Source organism: Vulpes lagopus, chromosome 1 (genome assembly GCF_018345385.1).
Source record: "Vulpes lagopus strain Blue_001 chromosome 1, ASM1834538v1, whole genome shotgun sequence".
Classification (NCBI taxonomy): Eukaryota; Metazoa; Chordata; class Mammalia; order Carnivora; family Canidae; genus Vulpes; species Vulpes lagopus.
In genome coordinates this window covers 148,898,901-148,918,070 of record NC_054824.1, presented here as the reverse complement: position 1 = coordinate 148,918,070, position 19,170 = coordinate 148,898,901, and the positions used below count along the sequence as shown (strand labels likewise).

The following is a 19,170-nucleotide window of genomic DNA, read 5'->3' as shown; positions in this document are numbered from 1 at the left end:
ACTTTCTAAAAAAGTTTAATCCATTTTAAAATCGAAATAATTTCATTGTACAATACTTGATATTAATTCAACAATCTGAAAAGTAAAACAAACCACTTAAAATCATTTTAATTTACTTTCTAAGCTTAATAATGTACAAACTCTTGCCCTCCAGGAGGAAGCAAAACTCAACAGTGAAAGTGGAATATTTAAGTTAATATAATGTAAGATATTTGGCCAAAGGGATTTTTTTTTTAAAGTAAACTCTACACCCAACATGGATGGGGCGTAAACTCACAACCCTGAGATCAAGACACATGCTCTACTGACTGAGCCAGCCAGGTGCCCTTGGCCAAAGGGATTTTTAAAAAGAAACTTCATCTGGCAATATCCTACAACTACCAGTGCGTCTACAGTAGATAGGAATTCAAAACAAAACAAATGCAATCTGATCAAATTCACAATTAACTGAAGTTTTCATTTTATTTTCTGTGAATATAATGGCATCCACGGTTTAGGAAACTATCACCTTCAAAAGAAATTATCTGCTCAATCTGCAAAACAAGAAGAGTTATCTTCTGTTGAAAGGCTGGAAGCTTTTCAAATGTGGTTCTCTTCCATTTGTGCCATAATTTTCAAATATATCAATGGCTCAGGTATGGGCAATCAAGTTCCTACATGATCATCTCTTCCACACAATCATCAAGGAGCCACCTGCAAGATTCTCTGAAATACTCTATAGCTTCAAAAAGCTGTTTAAAGTCTTGAGGATACAGATCTGTTATTTTCATGTCTCCATCTTTCCCTATTTGCTTCAATATAGCTGCTGCATTAACTGGACTCAATAACCTGCAAAAGAAACACAAAGTAAATCTGCTTGGTTCCTTTTTATAACTGTGGTAAATATTGGTAGAAATGGCTTCTATGCCCAACTTAAGAAGGTTAATTTATGGATCTATAATTATTCTTATTTGGTTTAAGAGCCTACATAAAATATGCAGCTTTTACCATTATTTCTAAAGATTCATGGCTTACCTATCACCCAAAGAGCAAATTTGGACTTTTAACGTGTTCTCATCAAGTCTTAACACAAAATTCTAGTCTACCATTGCCCTTCAAAATAATTTTTTTTAAAGATTTTATTTATCTATTCATGAGAGACACAGAGAAAGACAGAGGCAGAGACAGAAGCAGGCTTCATGCAGGGAGCTTGACGTGGGACTTGATCCCAGGTCTCCAGGATCACGCCCTGGGCTAAAGGCGACTCTAAACCGCTGAGCTATCCAGGCTGCCCCAAAACAATTCTTCTGCCTACCTCTTCCATCTGTTAATTCTCTTTGCAAAGCATTCTTAACTACATTTAGGTCCATGTAATACATCAGTAAGTACAAACAGCAGAAACTGGCATCCAGGAGATGTCAAAGAGGAAATAGGTTTCACCTTTTTATTTAACAATTGCTGGTGATAAATTATAAAGCAAAAAACTGCCTTATTAATTACCCTAGCAAGAAACCATCAATGAGCCTTTGACAAGAACTTTTAGATTTTGAATGGAATCCTGCTCATAGGTATAAACATACTTTCAATTCAGAGATCGCCAAAGGAATTTTTAACATTTTTCACCATGGTTTATCATATTTCCTAGGGCTGCCTTTTTAAAAAAATTTTTTTTAAGGTAGGCTCCACACAGCGCTCGAACTCACAATCCTGAAATCAAGACTTGAGCTGAAATCAAGAGACACTCAACAAACTGAGCCACCCAGGTACCCCTAATTTCCTACATTCTTTTTTTTTTTTTTAAAGACTTAAATTTTATTTGAAAGAGAGGGAGAGAGAAAGCATGAGGCAGGTGGAGGGAGAGAGAGAAGCAGAACCGCGCTAAGCAGGGAGCCCGACGTGGGGCTCGATCCCAGGACCCTGAGATCACGACATGAGCTGAAGGTAGATGCTTAACTGACTGAGCCACCCAGGCACCCCCCTAATTTCCTTTATCCTTGATATTTTCATTCAACACAATCAGTACCACAGGTGATAAGATAAAAAATAGATTAAACTTATTAGACTATTGCCATTCTTAACATTTACTTTTTTAATTTTATTTTTTTTAAAGATTTTATTTATTTATTCATGAGAGACACACAGAGAGAGGCAGAGACAGAGGCAGAGGGAGAAGCAGGCTCCCTGTGGGGAGCCAATGTGAGACTTGATCCTAGGACCACGAGATCATGCCCTGAACTAAAGGCAGATGCTCGACCACTGAGCCACCCAGGCGCCCCTTAACATTTATTTTTATACAAATATTGTTCAATCAACAGCTCATTCAGAGTTTCACCTATCCTCTGACAGTACTTTCAAAGACATGGGCTGCTGATTCCAAAGTGCACAGCCCCACGTAAAAGTTACATAGATACCGAGTAGGCAGTAATAGCTATAATTTTTATAAAGCTTTAGTAGAAACATAAATTTGGCCCAGCACAGGAGGACTAGGGAGGTATAATAATCTGTGCCTGCTTTGATTTAGGAAATAAAACCACAAAGGATAAGCAGTGAGAAAAGGCAAGATGATGGGTATGTCACCACTGAGGCTCCTTCCATCCTGGTCACTGGCAAGCAGCTAGTTCTCCACCTAAGTTAATCCTGGCCATATACTCTGACAAAGATGAAATAACTGGTAGGCTGTTGTATTCTCAATGGAAAAAAAATTAAGCTCAAGAGATTATATGGAAAATTGAATTTTATTTTTCTCAAAATGTGCACTGGAGAAGGAACTGTTTTGAAGAAATAGATGCATGAAAACATGGTACCTCACTCTGTTAATCATGATATACAAGATATAGAAAATGGACCTCTAACATGAAGTATAATTCTTACATTAAACTGCCACTTCTGGGATACCTGGGTGGCTCAGTGGTTGAGTGGCTGCCTTTGGCTCAGGATGTGATCCTGTAGTCCTAGGATTGAGTCCCGCAACGGGCTCTTCCTGCAGGGAGCCTGCTTCTCTTCCTGCCTGTGTCCCTGCCCTCTCTTGGTGTCTTTCATTAATAAACAAAATCTTTTTTTTTTTTTTAATAAACAAAATCTTAAAAAAAAAAAAAAAACTGCCACTTTTATACTTGCTTTTATTCTTTTTACTTACTGTAAATGGTCCATTAGCTTGAAATTGCGCTTCATAAAACACTGCTTTAACATGAGAAAAAATACATCATAGTTAATAGATGTTAAATTCTCTGTAAATAAATTCTGATGAGGAGTCAGTTGAATTAAACACATGTTTTGTCCTACTTGTTTGTTTACTTGTTCTAATGGTTTCTGGAGAGAGAAAAAAAAATAAAGTGTGTTAGTCATAAATACTGCCAGAAAAAGACATAGTTCATTTATTCATTCAAACTAGCTGTTTGAAAAGGCCATCACCACAGATCCTGAGTGTTCTCTATTCTTGCTAGGTGTGTCAAGAGTGCAAGGCCCTAAAACTACTCTTTACCTGGGCAGTTTTTCAGGGTTGTTTGCAGTGAGCCACCTTGGAGGATGAAATAATGGCTCCCTGCATGGCAAAGAGGAGGCTTGCGTCATATTTGCTATAAAGGAAGTGAAATCCCCTAGTGTTTCTAAGTTGCAAAGCAAGGCCCAGCATGTACACCATCCAATTGAGGTACACCCTGTTACCCCATGGGATATAGGGCAGATAAAGTCCTTCATCTAATACAGGAGTCTACCTTTGGGCAGTATCAATGAAAGAATAACAGCTAATTAACTTTGAAGCAGGGTAAAATCAGATCCCAAATATGATCCTAACACATACTGAGTTTCTTCTATGTTTGAGACACAACCCCAGATCCTAAGGATAAAAAACCATTATTGACTTATATTTTCCGTTTTTTTTTTTTTTTTTTAAAGATTTTATTTATTGAGAGAGACAGCGAGAAAGAGCACGAGCAGGGGGAAGAGAGAGAAGCAGGTTCCCTGCTGAGCAGCTCAATCCCAGGACCCTGAGATCATGACCCAAGTCGAAGGCAGACACCTAACCGACTGAGCCACCCAGGTCACACCTTGACTTAACATTTTCACTTGGATATTTAAAAAACTATGGGGTTACAACTATGGTCCGTGGCCTGCCTGTTTTTGTGTAGTTGGATCTAAAATGGTTTTTACATTTGTAAAGGATTGTTAAAATAAAACAAAACAGAACAAAACAACAAAGAATATGACAAAGACTATTATGTGGTCTGCAAAGCATAAAACATTTGCTGTTTGGCCCTTTACTGAAAAAGCTGACCAACCTGCTCTAGTATACAGAATTCTGATTCAGAAAGTATATGCCTTGATATAAAGTTAAGATGTTTTTTTCCTCTGAAATTATCCCTCAGAAGGCAGAGAGGCCTTCCATTTAAGTCCTCTGGAAATCTCATATAGTGGTAGTGATCCCTTATTACTTATCTAGCTATATATACACAAACACACACATATATGTACATTCACAAACATACATATTTTTAAATATATATACTGTTTGTGGAAGATCTATTAGCTTAAAAAATAAGCTTTCAATCAATTCCAGTTCTAGTTTTGGATGCCTGCTTGAAGGATTAATCTTTTTTCAAAAGAGGGAAGGTAATAAAATTTAAAAAATATTTAGTAATTATTAGAGAGGGAAATAACCTCAGGCATGAAGTGTCCTATGTTGTTGATAATAAAACTTTTGTTTTTTTTTTTTTGATAATAAGACTTTTGAAGGGGACTTTATTTTTTTTAATTAATTAATTAATTAATTAATTCCTTTATTCATTCATTCATGAGAGACACAGAGAGAGACAGGCAGAGACACAGGCAGAGGAAGAAGCAGGCTCCACGCAGGGAGTCCAACGTGGGGCTCGATCCCGGGACCCCAGGGTCACATCTTGAGCAGAAGGCTGATGCCCAATAGCTGAGCCACCCAGGTATCCCTGAGGAGGACTTTAAAAAATGAGCTGGTAGGGGGTGCCTGGCTGGCTCAGTTGGTAGAGTGTGCAATCTTCCGGGTTGTGAGTTCAAGCTCCAGGTTGGTGACCTAAATTACTTAAAAATAAAAATAAAGCAAGCAAGGAAGCTTGTAGGTAGTTTTGTAGTTACAGATACTTACTTGATAAATAGGGAAGAAAAAACTTTCCTGGTGTTAAATAAATGGCTATTTATATCTTTGAAAAAAATGTTCTGGGGGCACCTGGGTGGCTCAAGTCAGTGAAGCATCTGCTTTGGGCTCAGGTCATGATCTTGGGAACTGGGATCAAACCCCACATTGGAGCCCTAAGCAGGGAGCCTGCTTCTTCCTCTCCCTCTGCCCCTCTCTGCTGCTCCTGCTCTCTCTCAAATAAATAAATAATTTTTTTTTAAAGTAAGAAAAAAAAAATTCCAGTGATATAAAGATGGCTTCCAAAAAGTGGAAAATCCCAAACAACTTGGATGGAAATAGAATTATGTGCTCTAATGAATGGTTAAATGTCTCAAGTGCCTCTGTAGCAATTATGAACATGCTGATATCAGAGATACAGGGTGGAATATCTGAATAAAATTCTCTCATGAAACATGACGTCTGGTTATCTCCTCTTCATCCCTAAAGTTTATATATTTAATTTGGCCAAACACGCCATTTTAAGCGTTAGTTCTTGTAACTAAAAAAATGAGCAAGTGTCTTATATACAGGATTGTTCACTCTTGGGACATTTGAGTAAGTTCTTAATGGTCTTAAGCCAAAATATATTACTCTGATTCTATTCTATGAGGCTACAAAAATATGCTTATGGAGAGTGAAATAGAGCTAAAATCTCTAAAATCATAACAATGACTGATCATTGAAAAGTCAGACCATCTCTAAATTGGTCATTTCTTTTTTTTCTTTTAGTGGCAGGAGGAAAAAAAAAAAGTAAGTAGGCAAATGAGACTTCAGGCTGAACTATGCATCATTAGCATTTTATCCTGAAGTGAAACTCTGGATTATTTTTTAAAATTTAGCTACTTTATTCTGATTTTGCTATGTGTACTCCTGACATAAAGTAAATGGAGGATCACTTTATAACATTATCACTTTGGTTTTATAGAAAGAGGAAAAAAATAAACAAACAAAAGTCCCACCCTCTGGGTAAGAAACAAGACATACCTGTTGATGAACCCCATCATTATAAATAGTAACATAACAGATTTCTGAGTATAAAATTGCATCTTTAGCTCATCAAATTAGATGTACCCTAAGATGACTGTATTTTCTAAATTTGAGATGTATGTTCAAGAGATGGAAATCAAATTCTGTTTAAGCTATGACTATGCTAACTAGTATCCACTGTTTAATTAGCTGAAAATTATTACTCTTTTCCAAAATAATTTGAATTTATTAAAAGCAGTTAAGGTATGTTTATTTTTATTTTTTATTTTTATTTTTTTTAATTTATGAGAGACACACAGGGAAAGGCAGAAACACAGGCAGAGGGAGAAGCAGGCTCCATGCAGGGAGCCCAATGTGGGACTCGATCCCGGGTCTCCAGGATCACACCCTGGGCTGCAGGTGGCACTAAACCCCTGAGCCACCAGGGCTGCCCAGTTAAGGTATGTTTAAAGAACATTTCCAAATATCCTAAAATTAAAAATCTAAGTAAATACAGAATACCAAAAATCTTAAAGAAAATAGGATGTTCCATTTAGAGGGAAAAAGGCAAGGGTATTCATTCATTCTTACCTTATTCTTCGGATCATCCAGTTGCCCACTTTGACCATATACGCCAAATGAGGACCGAGGCTCCTTAAGGGAAGGTAAATGAAACCAAAATATTTCTTTTAGTTCTCATTAGTCAAAGTGCCCTAAGTTACTACTGCCTTTGAGCAACAAAATGAATCAAATCCAAGTCACTATTCTACTCGGACTTAAGAAAAACAACATGGGATAGTTAAACCATAAACTTCCCTCTTCTCTCTCCGTTTTATTTTTTTTTTTTTTAAAAAAGATGAGAATCAAAGGTCTATCCAGATATAGCTATTTCTCTTACTTATTTAGATAAAGTGGCATCCTAATGTAATTATGCAAACAGGTCCTTAAGTTAGTTTAACAGCTAAGATTTGCATATTAGGGTCACAGTCAGGTTAGGAGCCACTGGATCAACACTGACATTAATGAATGGCACAAGTCAAAACAGAGCCTTTGAAAATAAATACTGCAGAACAAAGAAAAGAGAAGACTCTCCAGAAAGCCAAAGTCCTCATGAAGCTTTATGAAGACACTAACCAATAGCCATAAGGGGAGGAGGCCCAGATAAAAAAGCTAATAGAATGAGAGATCACTGAGGTAAGAAAGGATTTTAGGGACATGGAGAATAGCAATACAAACATTACAGTATACAGGCAGGGGCAGTGCTGTGAATCCTAGGGTGAAAGATTTCTGGGAAGACAGAAAAACAATAGGAACTCAACAGATACTAAAGACAAGAAACAGAGAGCCAATCTGATAAAAAAAAAAAAGAGAGCCAATCTAAGAACCTCATGTACTAGAGGAAAACAAACAGAATTGGCACAAAAGCTAAATCAAATGGATAACCTTCTAACAACTAAGTATGCATGGGCTTAATGTGTTGTTAGATGACAGCAGTAATGGGATGACAGGGACATACACAAGGCGAATTTAGAAGTGAAACCATCAGGTCCCTAGAAGTACAAGGGCTCAGCAAATATGTAAACATACATCCAGTAAAAATTCTACTAAAATAAAAAAGTGAAAGACCAAATTATTATATGAGAGAAATAGTGTTTATCAGTTTTGTCTTCACTCTGGCCCTTTGCTATGAATATAGTAGCCATTAGTGATATGTGGCTATTGACACCTGAAACATACCTAGTCTGAATGGAGATGTGCTGTTAAGGGTAAAACACACATTGGACTTCAAAGGCCCCACACATTAAAAAAAAAGTTATGTAATAACTAATTGTAAAATACTGACTACACACTGAAATGATATTTTTTTAAGATTTTATTTATTTATTTATGAGACACACACACAGAGAGAGAGAGAGAGGCAGAGACACAGGCAGAGAGAGAAGCAGGCTCCATGCAGGGAGCCTGATATGGGACTTGACCCTGGGACCCCAGGATCACACCCTGGGCCAAAGGTAGGCACTAAACTGCTGAGCCACCCAGGGATCCCCTGAAATGATATTTTAAATCAAGAAGATTAAAAAAGACATTTCACCTGTTTCTTTTTTACTTTTTATAAATGTTGCTACGAAATATAGCTTTACATGTAAAGTTATACGTGTGGCTCACATATTTCTATTAGCTGACTCTGATTTTGCCTAAAGAAATAAACTACGAAGGGGAATGCTCTCTAGTGAGGTTTTAAGTGGCCATTAAAAACTTAGGAAAAGAGGATGCCTGGGTGGCTCAGTGGTTGAACACCTGCCTTCAGCCCAGGGGAGTGATCCTGGAGTCCTGGGATTGACTGCCACATCGGGCTTCCTGCATGGAACCTGCTTCTCCCTCTGCCTGTGTCTCTGCCTCTCTCTCAGTGTCTCTCATGAATAAATACAATCTTAAAATAAACAAAAACCTTAGGAAAAGGGCACCTAGGTGGCTCAGTTGGTTAAGTGTCTGCTTTGGGCAACCTGGTCTGCAGGAGGGAGTCTGCTTCTCCCTGTCCCTCCCTGCTCTCATGCTCACTCTCTCTCTCTCTCTCTCTCTCAAAATTAAAAAACAAAATGAAAAAGACAACTTGGGAAAAATGTCTAGTGACAAGAGAAAAAAAAACCTTATTATCTATTAGCTATTAAGTAAAAAAAGATAAGATACAAAATAATAGGGGATCCCTGGGTGGCGCAGCAGTTTGACGCCTGCCTTTGGCCCAGGGCGCGATCCTGGAAACCTGGGATCGAATCCCACGTTGGGCTCCCGGTGCATGGAGCCTGCTTCTCCCTCTGCCTGTGACTCTGCCTCTCTCTCTCTTTCTTTCTCTGTGTGACTATCATAAATAAATAAAAATTAAAAAAAAAAAAAAAGATACAAAATAATATAATCTCTATAACTTAAAGAAAAAAAAAACATAGGAAAAATAAAAGGCTACCAATAGGCCACAAATGTCAACAGTGACCTCTGGGTAGTGGAATTATAGTGATGAGTTTTTAAAATTCTTTTCTTCTTCCTTCCTTTCTTATGTCTCATTTTTTTATAATAAGTGTATTATTATTTTTATAATCAGAGAAAAACATAAATATTTGTGGCAAAAATATAAGCACAAAGTTACCTTGCTCTGTCATCTTCAATAGCTGGGAAAAATAATAAAATGAATTTTTAATTTTTCTCCATTTACTGGTCACAGAAATGTAGCCTCTTTAAAAACAAATGAAAAAAAAAAAAAAAACAAATGAAAGTTTGTTTTTTAAAAACAAAATGAAGTTCAGGTTGTGGGAGGATGGAGTAACTGGATGACGGGCATTATGAAGCACAGGTGATGGAATGAGCACTGGGTGTTCTACACAACTGATGAATCACTGAACTCTACCTCTGAAACTAATAATACACTATATGTTAATAAACTGAATTTAATTAAAATTTTAAAAAATTAAAAATAAAAATGACTTATCTCTTACATTTAAAATTTAGAAGGATTTTACTTACCACATGCAGAAGCTTAATCTTACAGGCTACTTGCCAGAGCACACTTAATACTTGATACAAGTGTGGAGTTTCAGGACTTGCCACCAGTTTCTAGTAAAAGAAAATAAGTTACAGGTTTATATAACTATAGGCAATAAAAATGAAATTCTGAATCTTAAAATACCTTAAGAGTATTTAAAAATTAAAGGAAATTAGAAATGTAACATCTTAACCATAACTATTTCTTTTTTTTTTTTTTTACCATAACTATTTCAAAAAAGAGAAAAACTTTTTTGAACTTTCATACTAAAATACATCATCACACTTACAATGTGTGTGAAACTGATCTCCTATAGCCATAACCCCTATCAGGGCAAAATCTCATTAAAGAAATAATGAAACCCTCTGTCTCTCTCATGAATAAATAAATAAATCTTAAAGAAAAAAAAAGAAATAATGAAACAAAAACATAGAATTCCCATGGAGAAGCACAAGTGTGTATCAGAAGTATGTATCAGGTGGGCTATTAAATTTTGAGACAAGAATTGTTCAGGTTGACACTTGAGGGATGTGTGGTTTTCTCAAGTGAATGAAAGAGCAGTACACAGAGGAAAACACGTATGAAAAGGTCCATGGTATTAGTACCAGAACATTTCCCTAGTAGCAAAGTAAAACCTGATGAAGCATTTCCAGTTTCTTTCTTTCAATTTTTCATGCACATAACGTATGTACAGCCTCAAGGTTCTGAGACCCCCTTCTCTTTCCATGGATCATCACTATTTCCTTACTGAGTCTTGGTGAATAAACCATTCTTTCATTTCTTGCTCCACTATCCTAACACATAACTCTGATGTACAAGTAAACATCTGCTACAATGGATTACAAGATTTAATAATATGAAGCTTTCTGAGCAGCAAAGAAACATTACTCTCTAGACTCCAGACACTACTCTCAGAAGGTCCTTCAATTTCAGAGTAGTCTAAAAACCCTAACTATTCCTGTGAGAGTCAGTACATAAATTCAGCAAAGTTGCAGAATATAAAAATAATACACAAAAGTCAAGCATATTTCTGTATACTAACAATGAATAATCTGAAAAGTAAAATTAAGAAAACAACTTTGTTTACAATAACATTAAAAAGAGTAAAATACTTAGGAACCAATGTAACCAAGGAAGGGGTGCCTGGGTGGCTCAGTGGTTGAGCATTTGCCTTTGGCTCAGGTTGTGATCCCTGGGTCCTGGGACTGAGTCCCACATCGGACTCCCAGTGAGGAGCCTGCTTCTCCCTCTGCCTGTGTCTGCCTCTCTCTCTCTCTCTCTCTCTCTCTGTGTCTCTCATGAATAAAAAAAAATTTAACCAAGGAGGTTGAAATACTTGTACGTTGAAATACTTGTACACTTAAAACTGTAAAACACTGATGAAAGAAACTAAACATAAATCGAGAAACAACCTATGTTCACAGACTGGAAGACTGATCAATGTTAAAATGTTTCAACATTACCCAATATGACCTACACAGTCAATGCAATCCATATCAAAATCCCAACGATGTTTTTTCTCACAAATAGAAAAACCCATCCTAAAATTCATATGCAATCTCAAGAGACACTGAAGAACCTAATGTAATAAAATAGCCCAGAAACAGATGCTCATGTGTATAGTTAAGTGATGTTTTGACAAGGGTACCAAGGCCATTTGATGGGGAAAGAGACAGTCTTTTCAATAAAAGATGCTGGGAAAACTGGATACTCATACGCAAAAGAACAAAGGTGGACCCTTACCCAACACCATATAAAAAAAAGTAATTCAAAATGGATCAAAGACTAGAATATAAGAGTTGAAACTATAAAACTCTTAAGAAGAAAAGAAAAGCTTCATGACCTTGGATTTGACAGTGATTTCTTAGCTATGATACCAACGGGACAGGCAGCAAAAGACAAACTAGATGTCATCAAATTAACAACTTTGAGAATCAAAGGACACAATCAACAGTATAAAATGGCAACCCACAGATGGGGAGAAAAAAATTTACAAATCAAATACCTAAGCAGGGATTAATACTGAGAATATATAAGTAACTCCTAAAACTCAACAGAAAAAAAAAAAAAACCCAAAGAAAAGGGCAAAGGACATTCCTCCAAAGATGATATACAAATGGTATATAAGCACATGAAAAGATGTCCAACATCATGAATCTAATCAAAACCACAATGGGATACTATCTCACAGCACTACAACAGGAACTATAAAACAACAGGAAAGAAGTGTTGGACTGAACATGGAGAAACCAGAACTCTTGTGTGTTGTTGGTGGGAATACAAAATGGTAAAAACACTACAGGAAACTGAAGAGTGGGCCCTTAAAAAAATCAAAAAATAGAAAAAAAAATTTAATAGTATTGAGGTGCCTGGGTGGCTCAGTGCATTAAGCGTTTGCCTTTGGTTCAAGTCATGGTCCTAAGATCCTGGGATCAAGCCTTATATTGGGCTCCTCACTCAGTGGGAGTGTCCTTAACTCTCTCCCTCTGCCTCTCCCACCTCTCATGCTCTGTCTCTCTCTCAAAAATATATAAAATCTTAAAAAAAAAAAAATTATTGCCATATGGTTCAGCAATTCCACTTCTGGGTAAATAGCCCAAAGTACTGAAAGCAGGGACTGGAAAAGATCTGCACGCCAAATCTCACAGCAGCATCGTTCACAGTAATAAAGTGGAAGCACCTCAAATGCCAACTGACAGATGAATGGATAAACAGAAGGTGGAGGAAGGCATGTGTGCCTATGTGCATTATGTGCTTGTGTGTAAATATACGTACAGCTAGGCAATGACCTATTTTTCTGCCTTAAAAACTGAAATTCTAAAAAACAAACAAACAAAAAAAACCCCCTGAAATTCTGACACATGCTATGACTTGCATGAATCACCAAAGCATTAGGCTAATTGAAGCCAGTCAGACACAAAAGTGCGACATTCCAGGACTCCAACAATGACAAAGTACCTAGAACAGTCAAACTCACTGTGATAGAAAGTAGAAGAATGTTTACCGGAGGCTCAGGGGAAGGGGAGGTAATGTTCAATTTAGTATGGAACGATAAAAATGTGCCAAGAAGAGCTAGATGGTGGTAACAGCTGTGCCACAATTTGAATATACTTAATGTCACTGAACTACACACTTAAAAAGTTAAAATGGTAAATATTATGTCATGTATATTTAACCACAAAGACTAAAAAATCAAACTCAAAAATTACAGAAATTTAAAAACAATGTCATGAGCTCAAATTAAAATCATACAGATTAAGACCATTCAGAGAAGATCACAGCACTCTTTCAAAACAAAAACTAATCAGGTATTTGTTAATAACCTACCTCATATTCCCTTTCAGTAATAAACATATTTAGTTGTACTCGTCCATAACTATATACAGAAGTTGAAGAATATAGGTCATATAAAAGTTTCCAAAGTATCTTTTTCTCATTTTTTGCTGGGAAAATTCCAACTACTCTTAGTGGAATATCTGTTAGGAATACAAGCAAAAATATTTGAATAAGTTAAAACTTTTTCCTATAATCACATTTTATTGAATCAAACTAAGTTTGATTATCAAACTTATCAAACTAAGTTTTTTTTTTTAGATAATGAAGGTAACATACATTTTTTATTAAATGGTTAAAAAGAAATTAAGTCATCATCCAAATGATGTCTAGATTCCATGTGCCATTTTTTTCATGCTTTCACTATTGTTTATCCCAAATTATCTCCTTTCAGCATTCCCGTAAATGCAGCTGGCATGTTTTCAAATCCTTCAATGATGTATTCGTGGTACTGGATTTTACCCTCTATGACCCATGTCAGCAAAAAAAGCCTTTCAAAGCCTTCTGGCGGACCTCTCCTTGCCAGCGATAAACGATGAACCCTTCCAAGCAGAGCTGCTGATAGATAATATTCTCTTGGGGTGGGCCTGGGGGAAGTGGGCGAGTACTATTATACGTCATGATGGCCCCACAAACAGAAATTCTTCCAAATTTCTTCATCTGGGGAATAACAATGTTTGAAAACTTTCCACCTACATTACCAAAGTAACAATCATAACCATCAGAAAAGGCTTTTTTCAGTTTCTTCCAAAGACTCCACGGTTTTGTAGTTAAAAGCAACATCATATCCAAGCTTTTTAAGGTACCCAACCTTTTCATCAGACCCTGCTGCTCCAACAACTTTGCAGCCCTTGAGCTCAGCAATCTGTCCCACCACAGAGCCCACTCCCCCTGCTGCTGCATTAACCATCACTGTTTCTCCACCCTTCACATCACAGATGTCAAGGAGGCCAAAGTAGGCCATTAGACCTATCATGCCAATTGTTCCCAGAGCCAAAGACCCTGGTACTGTGTCTGGTCATTCTGCAAGCAGCTTTCCAGATCTTTCCCATTCAGAAATACAGTGCAATGTCCAGCCTGGAGAAGCCACTACCACAGTTCCTGCTGGGAAGGCTGAGTTTTTACTTTTCACAACTCTGGCCACTTGCTGCCCTATCATCATATCACCCTCCTTCAACCTTTTAGCTGCCACTCTCATGTTAAGGATCCACGGTAAGGAACAAAGCTTCCAGCAGGACCTCTCCATTTTTTAAGGACAGGAGTTCAATTGTCTTTAACTCAAAGTTACTATGTATGACTAGGGCTGCCTTCAAAGTGCTTCTTCAGAATCCAGCTCTTAGCCTGAACCATCCTGAAGTTCAAAGAGTCCACAGGTTCCACTACCAAGAAAGAGGAGGAGGTTGGGGTTGTCGAGTCAAACGTTAACAAACTATATTAAGTCAATTAAAACTAAGCCTGGGCATCTTTCCTTGATAGACACATGGCTTCTGTGGAGCTGTTCTGACCCTGGCTATGTGAGAGGAAAGCCAGTCAAGTGAAGAGTGCCCACCCAATAAACTGCATCATCTATACAGGATGTGGATCCATTCGGTAGACAAGCTGTACTGCTGGAGAAAGCTGGCAAATTATAAGCTATTTGCTGCAGTGAGTGACAAAAATTACCTTCTGACCAAGGAACTGCTGCTATTCCCAAATGCTGAAAAAGGGTTTCTGAAATCATAATGGGTGGTTTTACTATTCCAAAATTTCTAGGATCCATTTTAAAGAAGTCACAGTAGATCACTTCTAGTTCTCCATCCACCTTTTTTCGCAGGGACTAGAGAGAAAGAGATAACGTGTTCAAAATTGTCAGTTATGCATACTTTGTACCAATTCAAAAATCTACTTTAAGAAATTTACCCCAAAATTTAAGAGTTAAGAGAAATTAATGCCTGAAAAGTGACGAAAATATGCTACTACTAAGAAAAAGCCCAAAAAACAAAAAAGCCTTCAACCAATTCTTATTCTTTTGCTATCTCTGTATCAATGGCTTCAATTGTTCAAAAAGTGTCCCCACACTAATCCGATTGCTTAATGGAGGCTGCCTGGAGCACTGACAGCGATTCTAAGATCACACCTGGGCCCAGGCAGAGAGCTGCAACCTGTCTGCAGGTAGTGGCAAAATGCTTCATAGAAGAGGAAAACAATAAAAATATTAAAGTGAAAGGCAGACAGTCCTTTTTTTACTAGAAGAGTTTAAGGAGTCCTTTCCCAAATGAACGTGGCTATACTCATTGTGTAGATCACCCTCTATTTTCCCCTGGGTTTTTCATTTCTGTTTTCTAAAGATAGAAGCACTATAGAGGGAAAGCTCCTTGTCTTCTGGAAGAGGTCTGATATACCTCAATCTTTTCACTGCCCCAATGAGCTCATTCTGCCGTAGCACTGGAGATCTTAGTAGTGAGAGCAAGGTCAGCTACAGACTCCATAAAACTTAATTTGAAGTTGTAAAAAAATCAAATAGAAGAGGACACAATGTGACTTGATATGCATTTTGAGGTTCTCATGCACAGAAAATTCTATTGGTATACATCAAGGTTTCAAGAATTTGCAATTTAAACTCATGAAATAAAAACCCTAATTATTCTTAAGTGTTTGATTTCAATCTAAATATTACTCTATTTCTAAATCTAGTAAATTCTAATAATCATTTTTGTGAAGATCCTTAAGAAAGACTAGGGAAGAAACATACTGGGGTAGAAATCAAATACTTTTGGCCCTGTTAATTTTGAGATGCCTATTGGGTGAACCAAGTGGCAATGCCAGGTGAGAATCTGTAGGCCTAAATTGGGAGGTCAGTGCAGTGGTCCAGGCTAAAGACATACATTGGTGAGGACTTGGCTTGTTGAAGGTTATTAAACCCAGGGGTGCAGATGAGGCCCCCTAGGGAGAAGCACAGAAGACTAAGCCTGAGGATTGAATAACTCCAGAGTCCACAAGAAGCTGAAAATAAGCCAACAATGTAAAGAAAGCCAGAGTGTGGCATTATGACAGTTAGAGAAAAAGAACACTCACTTGATGCATATCTTTTTTCTTTAAAGGATTTTTTTTTTTTTTTAATTTGAGAGAAAGAGAGAAAGCACGTACGGGGGGAGGGGGAGGGCGGTAGCAGAGGGAGAGGTAGAAGCAGATCCCTGCCCTCCCTCCCCCGCAGGGAGCCCAATGGGGGGGGGGGGGACTGGATCTCAGGACCCTGAGATAAGAGTTGAACCTAAGGCAGACACTTAACTGACTGAGCAACCCAGGTGCCCCTCACTTAATGTGTATCTTAAAAACATATTATACTGAAATTCTTACAAATTGTTCTATGTATAGCAATAAAATAACCTCACGAGTTACTCAAGAGTCATATTTTTAAATATAATAACAATTATTAAATTATTATGACTTATATTTTAATAGTCTATTAAATTATCACGACTATTAAAATATAACAGTCATAATAGTATTATGACTATTAAAATATAATAGTTATAATAAATATGATTAATATTTAATCTTAAACTAAGAAAAGCTAATGAATTTTGTTTGATAGGAGTGTAAGAGGAATGCATACATTAAGACTTTGTTCTGTACATTTTTTGTTTTTGTATGTCACATACCATGCTATAATGATAATAATGATATGACAGCCAGAATTCTAAAATAATTCAATTCTAGGGGTAGCCTGGGTGGCTCAGCGGTTTAGCGCCGCCTTCAGCCCCAGGGTGTGATCCTGGAGACCCTGGATGGAGTCCCACATCAGGTTCCCTGCATGAAACCTGCTTCTCCCTTTGCCTGTATCTCTGTGTCTCTCTCTCTCTCTGTGTCTCTCATGAATAAATAAAATCTTTAAAAAAAAAATAATTCAATTCTACAATAATAGTGAAATCACATTTAAAAACTTGATTGCATTTAGGATTCAAAAACAGTACAATTTATCTTATTTAATTTAAATAGCAACAAGAGGGGCTCCTGGGTGGCATACTTGGTTAGCGTCCCACTCTTGTTTATGTCTCAGGTCAGGATCTCAGGGTCATGAGATTGAGCCCCATGTTAGGCTCCACACTCAGCAGGGAGTTGGCCTGTGATTCTCTCTCTACCTCCCTATCTACCCCTTCCCCTGTCTCTCTCTCTAAAATAGTCTTTAAAATAAAAATAAATTGCAGTAAGGTCATATACCAGTGGGTATTAAGGTCTCTAGTTTACATATGAAAAAACCAAAGTCAAACAGGTTAAGTTACTTAATTTCCACTTCACTGTTAAGTGAAGCTGTCTGCTATAAAGAAGCAGATTTCACTAAAAAAAACCCATTTGGATAATGTTTTGACTACATGCAACTGTATCTGACTATACCGAACCTTTCTTGCCTCTGAAACACTAAACCCAGAGTTAATGAAGTCCCATTAACTTAGATTCTATGTTGAGGAAACAGAGGCATCCCAGGGAACAAATCTCAGAACTCAATCTTTCAGTTCAATCTTTCAGTCATTCAACAAGCATTGACACTTACTATCATACTTACTGTACTATGTTCCAGTCACTGGGGATAACAATATATTTATAGCATGATCCTCAAAAGTGAGTCTATAAAAGTAAACTGTGTTCTTAATTTTCACTTTCCTACATACTCAAAGATAGCTGATTGAGCAACAAATTATTTTTAGAAACAAAGTATACCTGCAAATGTGGAAGAAAAGTTCTGTTACTTTCAAGGGCAATCACTTTGGCCTTGCTTTTAAGTAATGCTTGAGTCAGAATCCCAGGACCTAGTGTTATTAACAGAACAAAAAGTTTATTTGCAAAAGAAAAAAAAAATTCTTTGAATATCGACTAAAGCAGACATTTTACCTGTATTACCTAATTTTGATCCTCACAACATCCTCAAAGTAGATATCACACTGTTATTGACATGTAAGAAAACCGGGGATTGGATAAAATCATTGGACGCCAACATCACAACTAAGTGCTGCTGTGCTGCTTGGCTTTGAATCCACCGTGTCCAAGCCAAGCCAGACCAAGCCAAGCCAAGCCTGCCTGCGTTCTTAACCACAATGTTTCACTAGGTCTCAGCAAAACAAAGATGCCTTTAGCATACCACGCATAGGCGGGCTATACAGAAACTTTAACCATGTAAGATACTGCCGAATCTAAACAGAACTGACTCGTGACACCCAGTGCTGCTTTAAGTAAGTATTTTTCAGTTTGGGGAGTGCTAGGCTCTTGACCTTCGAGTTCTAAGTTCGAGCCCCACGCGGGGTAGAGAGATTACTTAAAATCTTCCCCCCAAAAAATGTCTTTTTCAGAACGTCTATACATCTTACATTCTCTAGGAGGAGTATGTAAAAATAAAGGTTCTTGCCAGGGGTGGGGGGAGGGGTGGAGCGGGGGTCGTGCAAGTATCTGGAGGAGTCGGCAAAATCCAGGGGCAGGCGGAGCGCCGCAGACCTCGCTCCCGCGTGGGGATCCCAACAGACCGCCCACCTGCTCCCGGGCGCCGTCGGGGGGGGGGGGGTCGGCAGGAGTGACTATCCAGGAAGCGCAGCCCCGACGCACTCACCTGGATTGCACTCCAGCAGGAGCCTGTCGGCGGTTTTCCTCTCGTTCTCCAGGATATGCGCCAAGGTCGTGGCCAGTTTCGGACTGGTGATGTAGCTCCTGGGCTCTGAGCGGCACCTGGGGAACCAGGACGGTGAGTCCTGGAAGCCCTGCGTGGGCACCGGCTGCGGGTGGAGGTCAGACAGGGCCCGGCGGTGCCCGGGGCACACGCCCGTCCGCCTCGCCGCTCCCGGCCCCAGAACGCAAAAGCGCCCCGCGCCGGCCAAGGCTGAGAGCGCCAGGCGCGGGGGCAGCCCCGCCGCGGGAACCGACATCCTCAGTCTCCGAGGTCTGTGCCAGCGTAACCGGCGAGCGTCACATCGCCCGCGAGCTCCGTGCAGAGCCCCCACCCCCACCCCCCACGTGCCGCCGGTCCCCACCACCCTACTAGGCCCGGCGCGACCAGACGCCGCACACTGCGCATGCGAACGGTCCCCCTTCCAGCCACTTCCCTCATTTCCGCTTCCGTCCGGGCGTGCCGCCCCGGGATTGCGAGTGGACGGACGAGGAGGCCGACGGACCATCCGGGTTGCGTCTGGACTGGTACTCTATGGTTGCGCTTCCTCTCTAGCCGCCCGAGCTCTATGCTCCGCGGTCG

General features: G+C 38.7%; 1 protein-coding gene and 1 pseudogene across 2 annotated transcripts; both read right to left on the bottom strand.

Annotated features, from left to right (window-relative positions):
* Positions 1-431: 431 nt before the first annotated feature.
* TFB2M (transcription factor B2, mitochondrial) lies at positions 432-18,987 on the bottom strand. 2 transcript variants are annotated; one of them, XM_041750666.1, is made up of 9 exons: positions 18,535-18,987; positions 17,655-17,743; positions 14,619-14,772; positions 12,951-13,099; positions 9,605-9,694; positions 6,683-6,745; positions 3,262-3,288; positions 3,116-3,159; positions 432-828 (listed from the first exon to the last, which is right to left on the bottom strand). In XM_041750666.1, the coding sequence occupies exons 1-9, from the start codon at positions 18,845-18,847 to the stop codon at positions 654-656; spliced, it is 1,104 nt and encodes a 367-aa protein (XP_041606600.1). In that variant the 5' UTR covers positions 18,848-18,987; the 3' UTR covers positions 432-653. The 2 variants fall into 2 exon arrangements, with proteins under 2 accessions (XP_041606600.1, XP_041606593.1); XM_041750659.1 differs by having other exon boundaries at positions 3,116-3,288.
* Positions 13,309-14,306, bottom strand: LOC121488243 (annotated as a pseudogene).
* Positions 18,988-19,170: the final 183 nt, after the last annotated feature.